Below are 23110 nucleotides of genomic sequence, written 5' to 3'. Positions count from 1 at the left end.
CTCCAGGAAACCATCAACGGGCATGTTTGATGAGAAGGCAGGTACGGGCCTCAAAACTTTCCTAAAACAAACATTTCCAGTGAAAAGTAGCGATGAATGTTCATGTGTGCGCCCGTGTTAAAAGTGTAGAGATTGTTTAGGTTTGAGCCAGTCGAGAGGAAGTGATGCCTACGTGCAATTTTTGGTCTTGTAGAATACGAGTCAAACTTGGCAACCCAGAGCACATTTCTGGAATTCATTGTAATAAGGTTTGAGCCCAGACCTCCAAATAGCTGAATTTGTTTGTTTCTCGGTGCTCTGAAACTCAACACGGCGGACAAGGGGAGACATTTTTGTGGACTTTGCAGGGGGTCCTTAGGGTTTTACCAGGAAAAGAAAAAAGAGGAGCCAAACGCACCGTGGAAAAGCAATCGCGAAAGACGAATTCAGCGGCGCTTGTGTGTGTGTGGGATTATTTGAGTCTTTCTGATTGAGACAGAAACCAGGCTGTTTCCAATCACGGCTAAGCTGGAAGCGTTGTCTGTCTGGCTTATCTTACTGTTTAAAATTGCCACTAAATAGCGAAATAATGACATCTAAATAGCGACGCGGCGACGGAGGGGAAAAAAGCAGGTGGGTTTTCGCCCCGACCCCGCTTCCATTTCTCCCTCCAGGCCACGCCCCTTTCCATGTCTGTCATCGGCGGACGCTCATTCATCAACTTGCGGGGAAAAACGCCTTCAGTTAGAGATCAAGAGCGAGAACAAGAGAGAATAATCAGTCTAAAAAAATGATATAATCTCCCCAAGTGGTTGCTTATTTTGCTTTGATTATGGTATGTCTGGAGAGACTTACACAGAGCTGCTCTACAAACATTTTGACATTCCTCCTTAATTATGGTATTCTGGATGAACAATGTACCGCGTATGCAGAGGAACAATGGTTGTGAGGTCCTGCATTTATTTTTGCAGCCTTAGCGCCTGTTACCACTTACACGTAGCGGATTGAAGAATCTGGCTAAGAGGGGATATGCGGGCCGGGCCGGGCCAGCTCGGCGCTCCTCCAGTGGTCTCGCCTTCCGAAAAGTATTGATAATAACAAGTCTCTTCGTTTTGGGCCGAGGGGGGAAACATTCTGCATTGTTCTCGCAGGCCTTTTTTTTTTTTTTGTTTTGACGCTTCCTCTGGTTTGGGTTGGTATTTGATATTATCTGACAGCGGCGTTCGAGCCCCGAACGTTCTGGTGTCTAGGCGCTAGGGGCGTTTGGAATCTGCGGCTGTCTGGATTCGTACCATGTGAATTGACATTATGTGAGCCAGGAAGGCAACAAGGAAGAAAACAAGAGACGCGACTCCACTGAGTGATTTCAGGAACTGTTTTGTGTTTGAGGGTCAAGGGAAGACACCTTTCTCAAGATGTCTCTGTAAAATAAGGTTCTGGTCTTCATGTGTCTCTCTCTCTCTCTCTCTCTCTCTCTCTCTCTCTCTCTCTCTCTCTCTCTCTCTCTCTCTCTCTCTCTCTCTCACTCTCTCACTCACTCCTGAGTCAATACGTCTCACTCTGGCAGGTTAATGGACGGACCGCCCTTCCTCCTCTCTCCCTCTCTCTCTCCTCTCCCTTCTGTATTCCGGCCTCAGCAGTGAAGGCTATTCTCCAGGGTGCTCGAGTTGGGTGTTTTACAGTCGGTCGTTTAAACTCCAAGACCCCCCCCCCCCTCCACACACACACACACACACACACACACACACACCCCACCCTGCCGTCTCATAAAATGTAATGGAGTGCTCGGGCATAAATACCACTTCTTTGCACTTCCCCTTTAAAGCCATAGCACACTTATAAAAGCACCTGTTGTCCGGGTTTCACCTGGGCTCTCTCAGGAGGGGGGGGGGAGCAGATCGACAAGAGGGCCTCCTGCTTGTATCCTGCATTGGGGGTGAAGTGAGAGCACCTTAGGGTGTTCCGTCTTCCGTCCAATTGGTCCTTGGTTTCTCAATCTCTACTCGCAGCAACAAGTGGGGACAAATCGGGGACCTGGGGAATCTGTGGCGTAGACACGTTTCTTACGCATGTGTCCTCGTCCTCAGTGGGGGTCGGGGGGTCAGAGAAGCGAGCTGGAAGCTGAAACAGGAGTGTGTGAGTGTAGTAATAAAGGCAGAGATGAATGATGGGTTTAGGGACCGCGGTGTTGACCGACTTGATGACAGGGGAGCTGAGGGGCCCCTCCAATTTTAAAAGTGTTCTTGGCCGTGACACCGCCATCGCCATGCCAACTCACCACAGCTTTCACACTAAGCTTCCCTGGACATATGTATACGAGGCAAATTTATGGGCTTATATGAATTATATATGGGTGTAAATGGATGAAGTCATAATCCCCCATTTAATATGTATCAGATGTAAATGCATTAACACGGCATTTGGAGCCGCCGAGCGCACCCACCGATCCCCCGCCGTGCACGATGCCCCCCTCAGTAACGCTCAAATCCAGCGACGCTCGGTTTTCCGCGTCCACCTTATTCTCTGTCTCTCTGTCGCCATTTCTCTCTCTTCTTAAGTTATTAAAGCTTCTTTGTTTTTCTCCCTGCGCCCCAGCACATGTCTGAGAAGTGGTGTGGTTAAATGCATCGAAAATCCTGTCTTTCCCAAGTGGCTCATCTCTGCTGAAGAAGAAGAAGACGAAGGAGAAAAAAAAGCACAATGATGAGAAGCGAAAGAGTAGAACAAGGGCTGTGGGATAGGGAAACAGCGGAGGGGTGCGAGCGAGAGAATGTCGGGGGCAGGGTAAAGTGGGGTAAAAGGTTATTGGCGAGGAGGTTTGAGTAAGATGTAGACGGACAGACGCAGAGACACACAGCTCAAGAGGCCAGGATGCCTCATGTTCGCACTATAAACACTGTCTGGACCAAGGCTCTGCAAACTTCACCACCAAATCCTGCACCCAAAGATTAGCAGAGAGATACTGTGAAATGTGGAACATGCATGTGTAGGAATAGGCATACCACCCACACACACACACACACACACACACACTCAAACAAGCATGAGAGGTGATCCATGCCACACACACACACACACAGAAGTGCACATGCTTCATGGCACAAATCACCTCTAATAAATCACCTCTCTCTCTCTCTCTCTCTCTCTCACTCTTTCTCTCTCTCTCTCTCTCTCTCTCTCTCTCTCTCTCTCTCTCTCTCACACACACACACACCCACCCACACACGCACACACAACTAATCATTTTCAATTCAGCCATGCTAAAATTGTCTTAAACTCAGTCCAAACTCAGCCTTGTGTTCCTCAAAGCCAGACTGAAGCATCAAACACCGCTGATCCTTTTCTCCCTCACACACGTTCAAAAACGCTGGACAAATATTTTTTGGAGGAAATAATGAAATTCCTGAAATGATTAGGAAGAGGGACCTAATATCTGTTCCCTGGTTCTCCGTGTAGACCCGGCCCCAGCGAGCGCCCCACCACTTGCTCCCCGGCACCGGCTCGGAAAAAGCGTTGGCTATAGTGAAGCCTTTATTCCAAACTTATGTCTTCAACAAGCAGCTTCTTATCCAGCTGCCGATGTGACGCGGAGGCTCGGAAGAGACGTTATGAAACATCTCATGCGATGAGAATTTGCGGGGGGTGGGGGGGAGTTTTCACACCCAGTTTCTCCCAGAACAGCAACGAACCAACGACAACTTCTCTTAAGATACATTGAACGACGAGCGTAAGGAGACGGACATGTTTGTTTTTTTACACTGACGTTTTCATATTTTCACAAACGGACACTTTTCACACGTAGAATTTTCCTGGCAAAGGAGGAAAAGATTACAAAAACACAGCCAGCAATATTTTAAAAAGGCTTATTCAATAAATTCAGAAATCGCTGAGTACAAAGTGGGCTCTGCGGATTTAATAATATTCTTTGATTTCTGAGTCTAGACTCTGATAAAATGTTCTGATGGTCTAAAATGAATAAATGCCCTCATAAAAGTAAAATATAGGCCTTGCAAAAAAATTAAATACCCTTATCCGTTAATCAAATACAAGAGAAGCTGGTTTGACACTGAACGTAACGTGCTGCCAAACTGGAGCAGTTGCGCTTCTTTTGGCAACTGAATTCTCTGCCATGATCTATCTGAAATCAGAACATCTTCTGTTCCACCACTCAGATATTAAATTTGACCTGACGCACTCTCAGCTGCTATTCATTTCAAAGCACTACGATCACTTTAACATTAACTGTGGGATTTTACTCGAAACATCTTATCACCTCACAGCACTGTACCATTAATTAGCTTTATGTGGAGTTAACGGTAAAGTAAAGAACTGTACAAACGAATGAAACGCTTTGGTTGAATTTTACGTTTACAATTCCTTCTCTGCGTGCCGCTCTGCAGTCACTGTCCATTTCACCTCTGATCTTGTTGCGTAACGCTGTCTTAGCTGAGCCCGAACTGGAACACACATTTTCCTCTAAGGTTCTCGCCGTAACACTCCATCCTCCAGCTGTAGAGAGCGTGCAGGCTTTTGGTCCGTTCAACTGCATCGCCAAATCACCTGGGAAATGATCTGGTTGGGATTAGAACCTGCCTGCTTGCCCGCTCTTGATCTTGTGGGTCCAGGATCCTTGACGGCCTGCTATTTTATTCTATCCTCCGTTTTGTCGTTCTTAATCTTGTGATCTGAGCACGTACAGTCTAAGTACGAAGTGGGCAAGCAGGTCACACAAACTAGGTCAAAACATCCAAAGAGGATCTAATTTACCGATATGAGGGCTTGTGTCGTATTTTGTTTCTGATAAATTTCTAATCTGTATCCTTTATCTACTTCCAAAGCCTTCAGCCTTCAAAGTCACAAGGAATAAACATATGCAACACATTATTCGCTCTTCCAAGAGATGACTGAGCAAGTTGATGCTGTTTGCCAGGACCACCAGCTGGGCCCTCACAGAACAACTTGTTTGATGTGTTCATAAAATGAATGACAGTTTCACTGCTGGAATGATATCTTATTGTGCTGTGTGATTGCAGTCATTAGTGCTGTTGTCAGTACCGCCAGGGACCGAGACAAACATGACGTCACGACAGGAACGCGTCAGAAAAGTCAAACAAAAATATCTGAAAAATCAATTGAAGTCTCACGCTGAGATTGAAATAAGTCAGCTTTGATGCGAGATGTTATCGTGGAAAAATATTAAAAACACATTTAAAGCTGAGCTCTTGTGTGGCTGCGCAGGCATTTGATTCTGAGCTCTATAGGAAATGTGAAGTGATGGAGCGGTTAGAAATAATATTTTAAATAAATTCATCGTCGAAAGCAAATACAGTTCCGCTGAAAGCATTTCAATCTGGGCCTGTGATCTTAATGTGCATACTTTGCACAAAAGCATGACCATGTGTTAACCACTAGCCGGTTAAATGTAATTGCATAATACACTTATAATTCATGAAAAATAATTGCCGCATAATTGATTGTACTTACTGGGCACTGTGAGGCCCCGGAGGCTTTAGTTCTGCCTGTGAGTCCTGCTGCAGGAGTGACAGAAATTAATATGACAATATTTTGACAATATTTGATGTTTTAATCATGTTTATTTCTCCTCTTAACATAATGTACCTGCCTGTCTTTTATCCAGAGCCTACTTGGACGTGAAGGAGCTGAAGGAGGTTCTGCATTTGGACGGCTCGACTCACCTGAACGTCTTCTTCGCCAACTCCTCCGATGAAGATCTGGCCGGGGTTGCCACTTGGCCGTGGGATAAAGAAGCCCTGACGCATTTGGGTAGGAGACCAACACAAGCACATACATGCATGCGTCCACACACACGTGCGCACACACTTAAGGTACATATGCACATATCCATCCTTTGGCATCCCAGATGTTTAATTGTTTGAGTAATTACAGTTCAAGCCCTGAGCAGTTTCTGCCTTTATCACTGCTCTAACAGGGAAGAAGGTGATAATGAAGCTGAGTAGGTCTATGAATAATACATTCTGAATCTCATTTCAGCTTTACAACTATGTTCCGCCACAGTAGGAACAGGCATGTGTGTTGTGTGCAGAGTGGCTCCGTGTTTGCAATGTTTATATAGTGTAAATCTGTTTCTTCCCCTTTTCTTTTGAAGGTGGAATTGTCCTGAATCCATCCTTCTATGGTACCTTTGGTCACACTGACACAATGGTCCATGAGATCGGTCACAGTCTGGGGCTTTATCACGTGTTTCGGGGCATATCGGAGATTGACTCGTGTAATGATGCGTGTCTGGAGACGGAACCTTCGATGGAGACGGGAGATCTGTGTGCGGACACCAACCCCACGCCCAAATTCAAAGGCTGCGACGATCCCGAACCAGGCAATGAAACCTGTGGATGCCGGCACTTCACACACACTCCGTTTAACAACTACATGAGTTATGCAGGTGAGGTTGACCCACAGCTCTCGTCCTTTGCTACTCATCTGGATAAAACACAAGGCTTACTCCTCTCACATGCACAAACTGACCCACACAGATCAGCGTAATGGAATTTGTTCAACTGCCAATTGAGCTCTGCATGTTTTGCATGTTCAGCATCTACTCACTTTAATTGCGTTTTTTTCATTCTCTCTCTTTCTCTGCATCTTCCCTCTGCAGATGACTCCTGTACAGACTCATTCACATTAAACCAGGTGGCCAGGATGCACTGCTACCTGGACCTCATTTACCAGACCTGGCAACCTGCCTCCAAACCTCCTCCGGTGCCAATGGCACCCCAAGTGGTTGAGCAGCATCATAATTCCATCACCCTGGAATGGTTTCCACCGATTTCCGGACACTTTTTCAACAGGTGAAATGAGATAGACAGGCTGGCAGAGAGCAACGCAGTTATGTTTGGTGCTAAAGTTGATTGAGCTTACTTACATTATTGATTACAGTGTGAACGGATATGACGATAGTATAATTCAATGTTTGATGATTTTGTTTACAGGCTGAAATAGCTTTGAGTGAGTCAAACACTCTGTAGCACCATCTTATGTCCACACAGCCCTGATATAGCTCATACATTGTTGTATTTATAGATAACTTCCATCAGTATATCTTAACATAATGCATACATGTACCTTTGGGTTGTATCTAAGTTGGTTGTTATGCCTGTTTGTTGGTTTCCTAGAGATGTGGGATCAGTGTGTGATAAATGCACTGAGGGGAGAGTTCTACTGCAGTATGCCTCCAACTCCTCCTCCCCACGACCTTGCGCTCCTTCTGGACACTGGTCCCCCCGAGAGGCTGAAGGTACGATATGCTTTGAATTCCAGTGCTGTCAAGTCATCAAAAGATGGAAATACTTCTCCCTCTTGTGCTCAAAATCTTTCAACATGTTTCAAACCCATTGCACGTTGCCACTGTAAGCTGTCCGTTTGTTGAGGCAGTGGACGGTGATTTATGGAAAACATATCCAACTTGAGTGCTTCCTTCACAACCCTTCCCATTGTATTAAATTTCAGATCAAAGAAAATCAAAACCCAAATGTGATTCATAGCATATTATAAGTCAAAGTTAGTGGGTACAATAAATCACCGTAATGTCTGATGGATTCTATTCCATACCCACACTCTTCTTCTACCTTTGTGGTTTCTCTTATGGGCTCCGACATGTGAAAATTCTGGTAGCTGACTCAACCTCAAAACACGAAAATGACTCATTGGATTCATGACACTTGGGCCGTGGGACAACATGGAGGGAGCAAGGAGGTCACTTCCCAATGGATGGTGCAGAATGGTACCACAATTCCCTTATAAGGGCGCAGGGCCACGGCCATTAACGCAGATCACGTCCCTGTTTGTTGTTGTTGTTTGTATTCTCTATTTAGGGATTTGAGAATAAAATTGAAGAGATTTCAGTTTTTATAAATACATTCATACACACATTGACATCACTAGAGAATCCAGTGGAGCATTTATGGAAGTCGACTGTTGCACCTCTGATCCATTGATTATTGATGACTAAATGTAATAATAATGATAATAATATTAATAATAGATGGGGAATACTCCATGAATTCCTCAGGGTCACTGGACGTTTCTTCCATTCTGGATATAGTCTGTGCAGCAGAGGCAAGTCTGGGCTTGTCTAACATGCTGTGTGTGTAGACCTCACTCTATTTTCCCTCTTGGAAGGGGTCCCTGTTTGTGGCAGCTCCCCGTTCCCTGTCAACTCTACTCGGACTAGCCTGTCACTGGATATCACAGCTGCCGTTTCCTGCTGTGTTTGTGCGTACAGTATGTGTTCAGCAGTCGCATATGAAGCGCAACTCATCCGACAATCCTTCTGTTAAAGCTATTGATATACTATAAAGACCTGAATATAATGTTTATGCCATATAAGTGTGACTGTGCATGTATGCGTAGCTACCTGTACCGGAACATAGCAATGACTCTTCCTTAGTGAACTTGTGGAGTTGCAGCTGTGCACGGTGCTGTGGTGGCTGCTGTTCCATCAGCTGAGGGAGGGAAAGGAGACGGTAACACAGCGACAGACTCAATGTAACTCCTAATCTGATTTGTGTTGTGCGTGTACAGAAAAGCACAGAAGGCGCTGCTCTTCCTATCAAATTTGAAATTGGTGCGTGAGATGCACTCGGAAATGTCTGCGTCTCAGTTGACGTCTACGTTTTTGAAGGTTAAAGCAGAACACAGTATCCATTTATGCACTGACGTTTTAAATCAATGAAAAATGTTTGGGAAGCTCGTGGCCATGAAATTAAAAACAAAAGTAAGTAGCTTGAGGTTAGATGAAAGGTAGGAGATGCCTGGCATAAAAGTCGTTGTACAGTACATCTCTCTCTCTCTCTCTCTCTCTCTCCCTCCCTTCTCTCTCTCTCTCTCTCTCTCCCTTCTCCCCCCCCCTCTCTCTCTCTCTCTCTCTCTCTCTCTCTCTCTCTCTCTCTCCTTCTGCGTTTGTGTGTGTGTGTGTGTGTTCCTGGTCATTCATGCATACACATGGCACCTGTTAGCTAAGGACTTGTGGGCTTGTGTCCTCACACCACTTGACTGGGAAACACTGGTGTGGCCAGAGAGAGAGTCAGAGTACCTCTCATAAATCTTTACTACTCTATGCCCCAGAGAAATATGGCTGGGAGAACAAAAAAAGAAGAAGAAGTAGAAGAAGAAGAAGAATAACACTAGAATGTAGGGATGAAAAAAAAAGACACAAATGGATAAGGATTCAGGGAGCGGGGTAAAGAGGTTGGGTGGGGTGAAAACCACCCAAGATAGTTAAGAGAATTGCATGTGGTTAGAGACATTCACAAGGGAGGATCCAGGGCTGAGTGAAAACAGCAGTGTGCATGAATGGATGTGAGAGATCCAAGATGTGTATGTCTGCCATCATTTTACATATGTGAGACTATGTGTGTGTGTGTGTGTGAATATGTTTTGTAGTATGAATTTACTCCGAAAGCCTCGCGCTAACAGCATGCAGGTGTGTATTCCTGTGTGACCTGGAAGGGGCCGGAGATATTATTGGAAGAGCTCGTCTCCCAGCCGTGTTGTGTAAGGCTTTGCTGGTTTATGTGAAAGTGCTTGTGTGGCTTTGTCTGCCTGTCTTCAGCCAATAAAACCGGCTCAACTTTTGCGACTGCAGGCTTGATTTAAGACTGCGGTCCCCCCATCCACCTCCCTAAAAAAAAAAAAAAGGACAACACTGTCGCTGCAAACAAAAACACGACTTTGTTCTCGTCACCTCATACTGTGAGTGATCGTTATGGTATGCAAGTCACCTCTGGAAACCATCAAGTCACAATCACAATGACACTCCACAGTATGTCAGGTTGTGTATTATCTAATCTGTTTTGCCTACTGTCACCGCAATTCTCCTACGTATATTTGAAAAGAATTGTACTTCTCTCGATTAAGGTTTAACTTGAATATCTTGAACCTGTCAACATAATGGGGCCCTGTTTGTTAACTTTCACTTGTTTTCACTGCTTTCATACGTTTTCCTGTTTATAGGGCTTTGGAACATAATGTCATATAACAGCACACCGCAGAGATCCGTTAGACTTGTTGGATTGTTGTTGCACAGCTGGTTATCTGTACTGCATTTTGCTTGTGGTTAGCTTATGTCATGATGTGGCCTGCAAAATTATGGATCCCAACAGGGTTGCGGGCAGAAGCGCTGTGATTGGCTCGCCACACCGGAAGGTTAGGGTTAGGCACAAGATTAGAGACGGTTGGAGTTAGGTTAGGTTTAGTGTGCTTGAGGATAGAGTTACAAATCCGGGAGGGACTTCCGTCTCTGAACCGTAACGACCAACAACACATCTCGGGCCTCTAAAAGCAGTATTGACTCTGCTTGCTTGTATCTTTAGTATCTAAATAAAGCGGTTAGTTTCATGTAATTGCTAAATTAGACGCAAATAAAGTAACAGATGGCCACCCCTCTTCTCTCTAAGCCCCCAGTTAAGACGGTTCATTAAATTAGACCATTGACAAAATCAGTTTAAGGACTCAAACGTATTGGCGGTGCAACGGATTGTAAGCAGGGAGTATCATTTTGATTCATCAGGCACTTTGTTTGACGTGTGTGAAGGCCGAGATGATGCTTTAAGAGACCAAAACAGTGGACGTGATCATTTAGGGGACAGCATCGCAATGAAGACGCTACAATGTGTTCAGCATTGTCAACGTCCTTGGATGACTTCTACATTTAAATTCTGCGTGTCAGTTATATTCAGAAACCAGTAACTAGTAGAGAGAGAGAGAGAGAGAGAGAGAGAGAGAGTGAGAGAGTGAGAGAGTGAGAGAGTGAGAGAGAGAGACAGAGAGAGAGAGAGAGAGAGAGAGAGAGAGAGAGAGAGGTTCATATGACACCTGGTGAAAAGCTTTGAAGTTGTAGACGATATGAGAAGAGATTTATTTCCTCCGTACAATATACAATGCCATCTGTGCTAGAGTCGTGGCAGACATTCCTAACATGTTATCTGTTGTTGGTCGGCGCGCGTGTGTGTGTGTAAGGGTATGAGGGTTGGAGGGGGTGGATGTCTGCAAAGTGGATACCTACTGAGTGAGGAAGCGTGTAACAGTGTGCGACAGTGAGTCATCGATAGTGAGAGGCAGAGCCAGACACTTCTTAGAGAGCATAAAGAGTGCGCGCCCGGACGTACGGTGTGTGTCTCTGTTTATTCATCCGGCTCTCTGGACTTTTTCTGGGTCAGTATGATTCTCCGGAGCAGGAGGGATTATGACGTGGGTGGGAGGCACCGGCTTTAGTCTGGAGTTACACTTCATCAAACCAATCAGCGTTTCGCCGCTTTACACTTGTTGTCAAAATAAAATGAATGTATCTTCATCATAGCTCAATGCCTGGCGTGTACTGACTGTCCTCATATTAAAGTGGAATTGATCGATTCCTGCAGAAGCCGCACATTTGTGGATCAGGATCAAATTAGTGATGCTGTAGTAGGAGAGTCAATGATGCTCCATTAGGTTTTTGATATTATCATCAATGAACTTTTTAAGATTGCTGTTTCGTACACTTTCCTGGATTCTTAAAGCTGAATAAAAGTGCTGCATGCTCCCACAATAGGTGTTAGTGTAAACGGGCTGAGAGAGAGAGGCTCACATTCAAAGCACTGGATGGTTCAGTTACGTTTGCCTCTTTACCTCCTCTTAGGGAATTAGGTCAAACACTTAGGAGCTGGTTCTGTTTGTCTAGCAGGAAGCAGCTGAAATACATTTTAGCTCCGTATGTTCTGAGATGCAGAGAGACCAATACTGAAGAGCAGTAACACAGTAATTGTATGACCTAGAAGTGACAGGTAGCCGCTCTGTCTGCAATTCACCAGATGCTTACGTAGAAACCATTTCTGGTTTTCAGTTTGGATTTCAAATCACATCATTTGCTCGCCCTGCCAGTGAAGACAAACATATGGTCGCAGACGCATCTTTGCATGCTTGAAATACAGTTTACATTGCCTTGGGTTACACAGTAGATGACACCCCTATTTTGTCTCCTCTTAAATCTCCAACCACATTGGCAACGGTGCCAGAGCAGGACTTGAGCCCATCATAACAGCTGACATTACAAAATATTTTCAGTGGCTACAGCTCCTTTCCTTGCAAACTCAATGAAAATGTACCCAGAAAGCCAGTGAGGAAGAGGAGGAGGTGCGGGATGGGGGGTCGGGTCTGAGTTTGTTCCCTCCCAGGCCCTCTTCTATCCCAGTCTCTCCCTCTCTCTCTCTCTCCCCCCCCCCTCTCTCTCTTCTTTAGCTCACCTCCACTCTGGCCACACACACACTTACAATAATAAATGTGTTGAGATAATGTGGCTTGGAAACCATATTCAGTCTTCACTTGATTAAACACTGGAATTTTGCACGGTGCCCAGAAATGAGGTTAGCAAATGGCTCTGTCGGTTGCCAGCTTGGAAATGCACAAAAGGAAATCGCGGGAGAACATAGTGTCTGCCGCTCGCTGGCTTTTAAAAGTGCTTGATGAATGTTAGTGTACGTCACTTGGGATAATGCGAGTTAGCTGTGTGTGGAATCCAAATATGGCTGGAGTATGCCTGTTAGAGGTTGTAATGACTGCGCTGAAGTGAGAACCCTCGGCAGGGCCCCTCTCTGAAGGTACACACCTCAGCTCTGCCTTTCCTCTGCAGATGGACTCACAATGAACTCTCAGTTTTACATCCACCTTGATGTCGCAAGAACTGTAGTTACACTAAAGAGATTATTGCCGATGAAAAATCTATCTGCCATTGCTCGTAAAAATGCCTCAAGCATGGTAATTTATGATGGGATGTCCGTCTCTCCTGTTCAAATAACATCTCTGCACACCAGTGGCATAAAATCACTTGTTCCTGATGTTATTTAGCTGTAAAGTGACATTTACCTGCTTGTCTGATCTGAGTTGTTGACGTCATTTCTTCGTGTCTGTGTATAAACTCGGAGCCTCGCCGTTGCTTACATGTGGTGTCTGACGCTGCGTCTCTGCCTAACTTTTCCCCCCCTGTAGGTCCGCCAGATGTGGAGCAAGCGTGCGAGCCAAGTGTGCGCACCTGGAGCCCCAACGCAGGGACAGATCAAGGTATCGTGGGCCATTCCGAGTGCCCCCTCCAGGGCTGCATGCTTCAGCTGGAGTTCCCCCACCCGCTGGTTCCAGACTCCCTCACGGTGTGGGTCACCTTCTGCAGCCCAGAGGAAACGGCTCTGCCAGCTATCCACAACATCTTGCTGCTGACTGTCAGCGGGAACAACATCTCATTAGGCCCCAGTAATGTCTTCTGCGACACCCCATTGACTCTGAAGCTCGACATAGAAGAAGAGGTGTACGGGGTGCAGTTCTTCACCATGGAGCAACACCTGGAAATCGACGCCACGCTCTTGGCATCCAAGGCCGAATGCTCTCTCTGCAGGCATTGCCAACCGCTGCGCTACCGCATGTTGCGCCAGCCGCCCTTCACACACGCGCCTCACGGTCTGATTTTGAATGAACCAACCCGCCGGTACACAGACAGGTGAGTTACCTGCGTGCATGTAGCTCCACACCGGTCGTCACTGATTGGCTATGGAGTTTCATTCAATTACTTTTTGTAAATTAACTGATTTAATGTTTGTTTTGACACATGGCCACAATTTTTCAGCACCGAAAGCTTTATATTCTCCCTAAAACTCTTGTGAGTGGAGAAAAAAAAAAGTATAAACAGGTACTCTTCTCCTCTACCTGAAAAGGTGTGAATTTGTGAAATGTAGTTAAAGCCAAAGTCATTTCTGTTAGAGGCTTCAAAATGCTGACTGCTGTTGATCTTGTTTCCTGCTTCCATGTGATGTAATTTGGCACTTTTAGACATAACAGGAGCGGGGGTGCTTATTTATCCATGGAAAATGTCTGTAAAAATATGCTTCAGTATTTCCAGACATCCTATCATTCCTATCGCATACCCCCAGGAGTTTGAGCGAGCTGCCAGTGCTTATGCAGTTTCAAATCTGCTGCCCAACATTTGTTTCCTAAGTCACAGGTCAATAGTTGCCCACATTTGTTTTTTCCCATGTTCTATGAAGCAAGGGCAAACAGATGGCTTGTTGAAGGCATTATCTGCACACTGCGGTGAGAGTTTACTGCTTTGCTTTCATGGAATGTGCTGACTAGATAAAGGCTGCGCTATACATGGCACTGCTGCGTGTTATGCCATCTCACTATCGTGCCGTCAGCGTGGTTCACATGAGAAGGAAAGTGCTTGATAAGAGGTAACGGGGCGAGTGTGCATGTTATGCAAGATGGAGTGATGATACCTGGGTCGCCTCACACCAAAGCTCTGGTTTGACTGCAGCGTCTGTGTCCGCAGCAGGGATGTATTCATTTTGGGTCTCGACACACTTTACTGAGTATTGATGTACTGTAGGTAGTTTTACGGCTGTGGTGTGTTTCACTAGTTGTGGTTGCATTCCAGTGGTAGTGGTCAGTGGTGTTGGCTGACTCTTTGTGCTGTCAGACCATATGGGATCTTGTCTCTGTTGTACTGTATGATCACAAGAAGTTAGCCCAACTAAGTGGGTGTGCTGGAGTAATATTCATCTTTACAAACAATACATTCTGCTTTGCCATTACAAAGGTCATAATAACAAAGCAATGCTAACAATGTCATTGCACACACTGAAATTCTTTCTTTGAACAAGAATACACACACACACACACACACACACACACACACACACACACACACACACACACTCGCATGCACGCATACAAATAAAAAACTCACTGTACACAAAGAATGCATATGTGTGCGAATGTGAAAGGAAGCCTCTGAGTTAATGTTGTCATTGTATTACAGCACATTTTGACACAAAGAAGGAAAGAGCAAAGTTCACTCAGATATTTCGGTGTGCCACAAAGCCAACGCTAAGTGTTGTGGTTAGTTGTCCAGGTCCAGCTGCCGAAGTGCTTTGATCGACCACACAGTAAGTTCATCAGGCTGTCACGGTTAGTTTCTTCTTCCAGTATGTTTCCACAAGCTCGGTCTGAGGGATGGAGGTCTTCGTGAGAGGGGGTGACTGACCTCCTACTGTCAGGCTGCTGGCCTTCATCTGGGTTGGGGGCACAAAGCAAAAGAGAACAGTTGACATCTTGGCTCCTTTGGCTCCATCCATGGGTGGGTGGTTTGTTTGGAATGACCATAGACTGGGAGGTCAGGGCCATAGGCTAAATTATGGTGTCGAGTAAGAAGGGTGAAGTGAAGAGGAGATGTAGGGGTGGAAGGTTGGACCAGTTGGGGGTAAATCATTGCTCGGCTCAGGGGGGCAATAGGTGATGGAGAGAAACCTTGGGGGGTAGAGAAAGTATGAAGGGAAAAGGAAGGAGAATTGGGTTAGTTTGACCCCATCTCTCTGATACAGCCCAGCTCTAGACTAATCCTCTTCCTGACATGAATTAGAGAGCTGTCATTGAGTCAAAGCCTTTCTCAGTCCTGATGTGAAGAAGAGGGAGGGAGAGGGCAACACCCTCGTCCCCCCCCCAAGCGTCCCCACAACCCCTCACCCCCCTGTAATTGGACTCTGCCCCTGTTCCTCATGGCTCTGCCCCATTATATCCCCCGTCCAGCCCTTTGGCTCCTCAAGTTAGCTGCCATTTATCTCTGTGCTATGTCCTCGCTTCAAAACATGACAAGTTTTGTTTGTTTAAGCATTTAATGGTATGATTTTAAAGATACCTAATGTATATGGGATTCATCTTAAATGCTTACGGGCAGAGAAAAGATGTTGTACTCTAGCAGTCACAATTGATAAATAGCATCCATGTGCAGCAGTATTATTGGAGCAGACTTAATATTCATTTAGAAGATCTGCCAAGGAACATTAAAGACTCATCGTGGAAAACATATATTTCATTTTCAAATTTGTATTTGTTTGAATCAGATTTTCGTAGAAAAGGCTTTTATGTATTAAACAAAAAATGAATTAAATAAATGATGTTGGCCTCATATGACCATTTAATTCATCCCCAGTGAAATTGTTATATCAGGCCAAATTGCCCCTTAAGGAGCACCTCATATGTAAACATGTGTTATTTTCTCCAGGCCACATTTCTCAGTGACAGGTCCCCCCCGCCCCCCGCCCCCCGCCCCCCCTCTCCTGGTCCTTCACTCTTTCTCTATAAGAACTTGAACGTTAGTATTGAGCCTTTGGAAATCCTCCTGAATATGAACCATATCCATGAGTGGCAGACACAGTGAATAGTGTAAGACTTGGGCACTCACCGAAAAATTCTTCAGTACTCGTTATTCCAGGAATAGAACCAACTAATTATCCAGGAATACATTGGGCCGGGTCCATCAAGTGGGATTTCAGAAGTGGCGTGGCAGGTTTGTAAATGTGGAATGTTGAAGAAGAGGTTTGAATTTCTTGGTTAGTGGTTCTGCAGGCGCTTTAGGTTACAACTGTGAGTCATTTTGATGTAAAAATCCAATTTGCAAATGTGAATTTGGGCATTTTGCTAACTTTACTGCAGTTTACTGGCTGTATAATTACAAAGCAATATTAACATCAATCACCATCGCCGCTCTAGTGTGTATATGTGAGCTGGGGGGGGGGGGGGGGGATACACAGGATATGCACCCTGGTTGAAGTCATGGTTTGTGGGTGGGCTGGCCGAGATGCAAGCCCTGGTTAGGTTAAGGGATTTGACTTCAGGGAGGGTTGTGAAGGATTTTAAGTGTGCTTCATTTAAGGGTCCAGGGTATAATGTGGACCAGCATCCTCTTCAAAACTTTTTAATTCTAACTCTTACACTTTTTATATTAATACCTGAGGACAAGCACGCTGATGTGTGTGACCTTCACACAGCAAGCACTGCTCGGGGAAGTTGGCTACTTTTAGATATCTGATATGTAAGTGCAGATCTGGTGATTAGCCCAATGAGTAAGGAGTAATGGAGTACTATGCACGCTATCACTGCAGTTCATTTAAGGACAAATGAGAGGCGTGTGTTTCTTTGTAGGTGGCTTACTTAGATTTATTCATAATTCACTAATTAATCTTTTTGTTATGTTCAGAATTAGCACAATAGCAGCAGAAGGACTAATGCAGGTGAACATTAGCATAGCATAGCACTGGTAAGAGGCTCTTTTTTTGGGTCCAGCTTGACTATAACAACACTGATGTCTCCTCTCAATGGTTACATGCATACAATAATATCTCCTTCTCTCCCCTAAGTCCTATTTCAAAGTCCTACACAGGTAATATCAGTGTGAACTCATTCATTGGACTTGACTGTAAAATGAATAGCAGATAAACCTCAAATACTTGTCAGCTGTCACAATGACAAAAGGAGTACTGCTCTATTTGTTGCTTTTGCAGGCTCAATCTAAGAGTTTGACTCTATTTTCTTAGATTTATCTGTTCTTCTCATCTGGGCCCTCGTAGCTAAAAACAACAAGCAGCTCCAGAACGGAAACACATACATATGCATGCTCACACGTATGCCAAGTGCTCCCATCAATGAAGGCACGCACGCACACACACACACACACACACACACACACACACACACACACACACACACACACACACACACACACACACACACACACACACACACACACACACACACAAATGAACTCGGACAAACACTTCTCGCTATCACTGGCCGGCATATGCTTCACTATGTAATCACTTGGTGCTATCATAACACTCTTGAAAGCCATTTTAAATTACCCTATACCTAACTGTGACAGTGAGGAAAGATAAAAAACTACATTCCATCAGGGGTCATGAGAAGAATGTCTGGATACATAGCCGTGATGAAGTCTTATAACGTGACTGCTTCTATGCCACTGGAGTAAAGTCTTTGGGACGATGAATGGCACATGAATGAAGAGTTACAGATGTAAGTGTGGTTTTGTGAATTCTGGATGACCTCCAGATGTGATGCCTGTCATAAGATATTATCCATCTCACGCACATGTCAAATGATTGTACCACATCAAATATGATCTAAGATGGTGTATATCGTAAATGCGTTCCCAAATATGTAAAACCCTGTCATTATGAAATGAACTCTTAAGCAGTCTCCTCGGCAATATTGTAAGGAATCCAACATCTATGATCCATCTGCACCACGTTTAGATAGATTCTGCTTTGCGGAGGCAGTGCCATCATAGCGTTGTGATTACCAATCAAGGCAGGAGGACTCTGCACCTAATTGAGAACAGGTTCAAAATTATAGTTAAACAGTTGCTCTCACAGGATGAAGCGCAACAGGACTGATCCTGCAAAACCAAATGTTCACTCAATCAATCGCTCCATCTACATGCATAATAAAGGATAAAGTAATCCAGCACAGGATGCAGAGGCACTGTAAGAGTAAGAACTTTACAATAACATGTACAATATCTGGCCTGGGATCTCTCTGAGGGCCCTCACATTACAGGTCATATATTACCAGCCGTAACGCGTGGCTAAAATGTGGTGTTCAACTGTTCCCATGGCCTCTTATCCTTCATAGTCTTCTTCCTGTAGTCATTAGAGATCCTACCAGGGGGTGGGGTGGCCCGCTTTATGTTTGGTCTGCAACTGAGGCCCTGGTTGTATAGGCGGAATCATTGCATTAGAAAGGAATCTAAGAGCAATTTGATGGGAGATCTGCTGTCACGGTGTGGGGGAGCTCTCACCTCAGGAAAGGGATTGCTAGTTAACATAACAAATAAGCAAACAGATGCCTGGATTGAATTTGCCCAGATTCCAAACAATGAATTTGGGATCACAGGATGAGGCCCCAGTTCTCACCAGTATGACAAGTGTCCACATTCATGCACTTTGACAAGGTGTGGGGGAGCTGCCCTGCAATTACTGGCTGAGGATGAAACGGCCCGCACTTGTGCTTCAGTGTAGGATCGAGGGGCACATGCAGCAGGCGTTGTGCGAGGAATAACAATTGTTTTATGTGTGCAGGTTTGCTTTGAGTGATGGGCACATGAATTCACACATGCCCTCCGTCTCACGTGTTGCGGTTCTACCTCTGTGCGTGCTTGCCACTGCTTTTACAGCGGTGCAGGACGCATTCCAAAATTAAGTCTTGATCTTGACTCGACGGTCCACATGAAATGCTAACCTATTGGTCTTATTAACCCTTATTTACCAATATTGTTCTGCACTCATGTAGCTCACTTCTACTATGTATTCAACCAATGCAAACCATGATTATACAAAACACACAGCATTCCTATCTCCTTATACACTGAATAACACACAGCACACATGCATTTCACTCACTCACTCATTCCTTCTATTGTGCCTGGTTAACTATGTTGATTCCAATGTTTTTAGCTCACATTACTAGAAATGTGATGGTAGAGATATTTGGGCCTTTTCGAATGTATACTTCTCTTTCTGATCTTTTTTGTCCTTTGCTATGCCATATTGGGTTTCATGGAAGTAATGCTAATCAGTGTTTTTTTGGTCTGTCAGTGGGGCAGAGAGGCAACATACTGTAATGTGTATAGGTTTTTACTGTATGCGCTCTTTGTTTTGCAAAAGGACCTAATTACTGTGCGCTCCTTCAGTGGCATATACATTTATAATTAGTCCAATGTGTTCCTCGCCATTTTGTTAATGTTAATTGCTTTCAGTGTTCTGTATATAAGTCAACTTGTGTTTGTAGTTTTAAGATAAGAGCAGCAGCATGACTGAAACTTTGGATGTTTGGGACAGCAAAGTAATTCGAGACAGAGTTGCCACAGGGGTGAACGTACTCCATGATAAGGATAGTTGGTGGTTAGCAGGTACCTCATCTGTATCTGTGTTTGCACTTTTCCTCTTTTTTTGTTTAGTTGTGCCGTCCAAACATCTGTTTAAAGTCAGCTTGTCTCCTTCTGACTGCCCTCATTTTGGATTGGCAGTGGCAGATTGTTTTTATGCATTTTCAGTTTTTTTCTTTGCTGCACTTTGATGCTTTATCAAAGTACTAGATCAATCTGCAGGATGGCAAACATGGCTAAAGACATACAGTATCTTGCAGCAGTCTCAGGTAAGTTGTGTCCTCCTTTCTCACGCGCTACACGAGACGTCCACTTCAACTGCCAATTTCAAGAAGAAAAGGCTCACAGATCTCTTTCGTTTCATTTTAATTTAATTTTAGTAGTGGAGGGCGATACAAGACCTGGCTTCTCACTCTTGTGCCGACACCTTGGTCGTGCATTCCTACGGACACAGTCGTCCATGTTCTCAGGTGGGAAGCCAGCGGAGGGATCTTGTCTTTGTTCCTGCATCAGCAACTCCATCCATTGGGTCGGGCCACCTGCACTACAGAGGAGGGCAGGAGGTGTGAGCGACGGTGTGACCCTTCCACGCTTGACGCCCTCCTGGGAAAGCCTCCTGCTGCAGACAGTGGGGGCCAAGCGGCGTTCAAGACTTGAAAAGCACGAGGAGTTGATCTTTCGAAACAGGAGAGAACAAATTAAATAAGATGAAAGGCTGGATCCAAGTCAGTTCAACTTGAGAATTTGCATGTAGGAGCCAGTCAGCCCTCTTGATGTCCAATCAGCCCAAATCCAAGGGGAAATATTGGAAAAAGGAGGATTTTTCCTGAGCTCTCCCCCTCATTGACAGTTACTTTTACTGTTTTTGCTTACAGTTTTTAGTTTTTTTCATGGTTTGGTGTTCTTATTTATCTTTATTTTATTTTTCCTTTCAGACTTTTTGGCCCTAAATTGAGATCATAGCCATTCCTTATCATGGTGACTCAAGAAACCATCATGACACCTTACCCCTGCAAAGTGAGTAGAATATTGAGTGAGTAGAATATTCATATTTCTCCTGTCCATTGTGTGAGCGTCATGATGGTTCCTTGAATCAGCATGATAAGGAAAGAAAGCAGGGTTGGACTGGACCAAAGCAGGTAAACTCATCCTACTGGAGGTCAGTGGGTTGTGTATGTGGAGATACCGCCACAGAAAGTGGAGGGGTTTTTGCTGGTGAGAAATAGACAATTACAACTAAATCCACACTTACACCCGCGTCGTCCACGTGCAGGAGCGAAACAGCAGTTCCTTTTCTCTTCACACTTCATCTGTCACCGTAACGTTTTCCTCCACATGCACTCATTGTGTTGTTTTTCTTCCTTGTCTTTTCACCACTCTCTTTGCAGGGATGTGGTACAGCATGTTGCCTACACCTACCAGGTCCAAACCATCTCAAGTCATAGTGAGAGTGAGCCTTCCCCACCTCTGCTGCACCAAGTGGGAGCTCCCTACTGTGGCGATGGACGTATCCAAAGGTAACACTTCATAACACATGCAAACTGTAATAACCTTTCAGAACAAAGCTTTCTTCAGTATTGATGTTTTCCGATTGCAATTTCCCTATTTAAGCTCCAAAGGCGAGGAATGTGACGATATGAACTCCATGAATGGGGACGGCTGCTCCAGCCAGTGCAAGAAAGAGCCCTTCTTCAACTGTGTCGGTATGTCTTAAAGCAAAGATTGATTAATTATTGATGTTTTAAGACAAGGAAAATGTTGGAAATAGAAGCGAGTGAGCACTAGTATACCATCTCTGTATCCTATCCTATTTCTTACCTACAATTAAACAATTACTTAAGGCATCCTTACGTTGGCAGTTTGGATTTGGCTGACACTGGTTTTGTATTATTCCACACAAAATTCAAAGGCTGTAATGTAATTATGTTTTCTCCTAAGAATCAAAAAGCCATTAGATACTTTAATCACTTTAAGCTCCTGTAAAGAACTCTGGAAGTCATTATGTTTCAAAAAGGGCCAGCTTATTTTATGCAGTTGACAGGCTGGCATCTCTTGTTTTGTCTTATGAATAGATAGAAACTTCCTGTCCAGTTCACCTGCTGTCTGCCATTTTGCACCCCCTCGTTGCTCAACGAGACACACACACGCACACACACACACACACACACACACACACACACACACACACACACACCAGCGCACACACAAAAACATGCCCTTTGTGTGTTGGTGCATGTACTCCGTGAGCATGCGCACCCATTCACACATGTGTGAGCCTCCCTGAAGTGGCCACTTAATCCCTGTCAGATCGCTGGATGACTGAATTGGCTGTGTGTTTTTCCACCAACTGTAATGCTCACGGATATGTGTGTGTGTGTGTGTGTGTGTGTGTGTGTGTGTGTGTGTGTGATCCTGTCTGACATAGTTGTAGTTTTGCGCAGAAATTTGACACTATAATGACGGGACCTTCTGTCCATCTGTCTGTATGTGTGAGAGAGTGCCTGCTTGTCAGTGAGTTGGATAGTTAAAGAGAGACTTGGATGGAGAATTGACGGCGAGTGTACAAACGGAGGGCCGCGCTGCCGCAGTCTGGATGAGCTTTATAAGCCGTTCACACGATCGAGCCGAATTATATCTGGAATTGAACAAATTGACAAGTTTGTTTCACATGACCCCCACCTGGCAGTGCAGTCCCGGCGGTTATGTCTCAGTAGGGCTCTGAGCCACAGTAAACACAGGTGCGGATCAAGCAAAGAGGAGCCGAAATCTGATTTTAATCCCATATTCCCCAAAGTTACAATGTGATAGTTTTAGGAGATCCGATTTCCCTCCTTTGGACATGTCCGTTGGGATGCTGTCTCGCGGGAACAAAAACAACACGTGTGTCATCCTCACTATCCTTTCTTCTGTGTCCATACTGTCTGTCTGCGTCTCTGTTATGCGTCTGTCTAATCCTTTCTGACTCTCTCCGAGTGTCTTCAGGTTGATGTGACATTCACACGTTCTATTTCACTCAGTCACACATTCTAGGGTTCTACAGTTTGTCTTCGTTTCCCTCTTGCACTCATTCACCTTTCCACCATCCAGGCTTTCCCTTTCCCGCTCTCCCCGCCCTAATTCAAACAGCATCGCTCTCTCTTTCTCTCTGCCCTGTGTTTTTCTTCGTCTCCCTTACGTTCACACTGTACCTATCACTCCTGCTGCTTGCACAAGCCACTGTTTGAACTTCCTCTTGTCTCAGTCTCTCTCTCTCTTTCTCTTTTCCTTCTTCCTTTCCTCTGTTCCCGCTGAGTGAGTGGCGGGAGTGTTTTCTGTATGCCCCCTCACTAGCCCCTCGTCTCACCATTGCCAGAGCCCAGAACTGACTTGAGTTTTTGGCTGCGCTGGGGAGAG

At 44.9% G+C, this 23110-nt stretch overlaps 1 protein-coding gene across 1 annotated transcript in view; it reads left to right on the top strand.

Moving 5' to 3' along the window:
- The window catches only part of pappaa (pregnancy-associated plasma protein A, pappalysin 1a), a 69683-nt gene that overhangs the window by 8246 nt on the left and 38327 nt on the right, over positions 1 to 23110 (top strand). Inside the window, exons 3-9 of the mRNA XM_076164054.1 lie at positions 5618 to 5763; positions 6107 to 6400; positions 6614 to 6806; positions 7131 to 7252; positions 12979 to 13480; positions 21106 to 21234; positions 21329 to 21420. Of these exons, the coding sequence (XP_076020169.1) occupies positions 5618 to 5763; positions 6107 to 6400; positions 6614 to 6806; positions 7131 to 7252; positions 12979 to 13480; positions 21106 to 21234; positions 21329 to 21420 (1478 nt within the window). The remainder of the gene's footprint in view (positions 1 to 5617; positions 5764 to 6106; positions 6401 to 6613; positions 6807 to 7130; positions 7253 to 12978; positions 13481 to 21105; positions 21235 to 21328; positions 21421 to 23110) is intronic.

The sequence above is a fragment of the Genypterus blacodes genome, unplaced genomic scaffold (genome assembly GCF_046128005.1).
Source record: "Genypterus blacodes isolate CSIRO-AG114 ecotype Tasmania unplaced genomic scaffold, CSIRO-AGI_Gbla_v1 ptg000133l_1, whole genome shotgun sequence".
Classification (NCBI taxonomy): Eukaryota; Metazoa; Chordata; class Actinopteri; order Ophidiiformes; family Ophidiidae; genus Genypterus; species Genypterus blacodes.
This window is presented reverse-complemented; position numbering and strand designations above follow the sequence as displayed.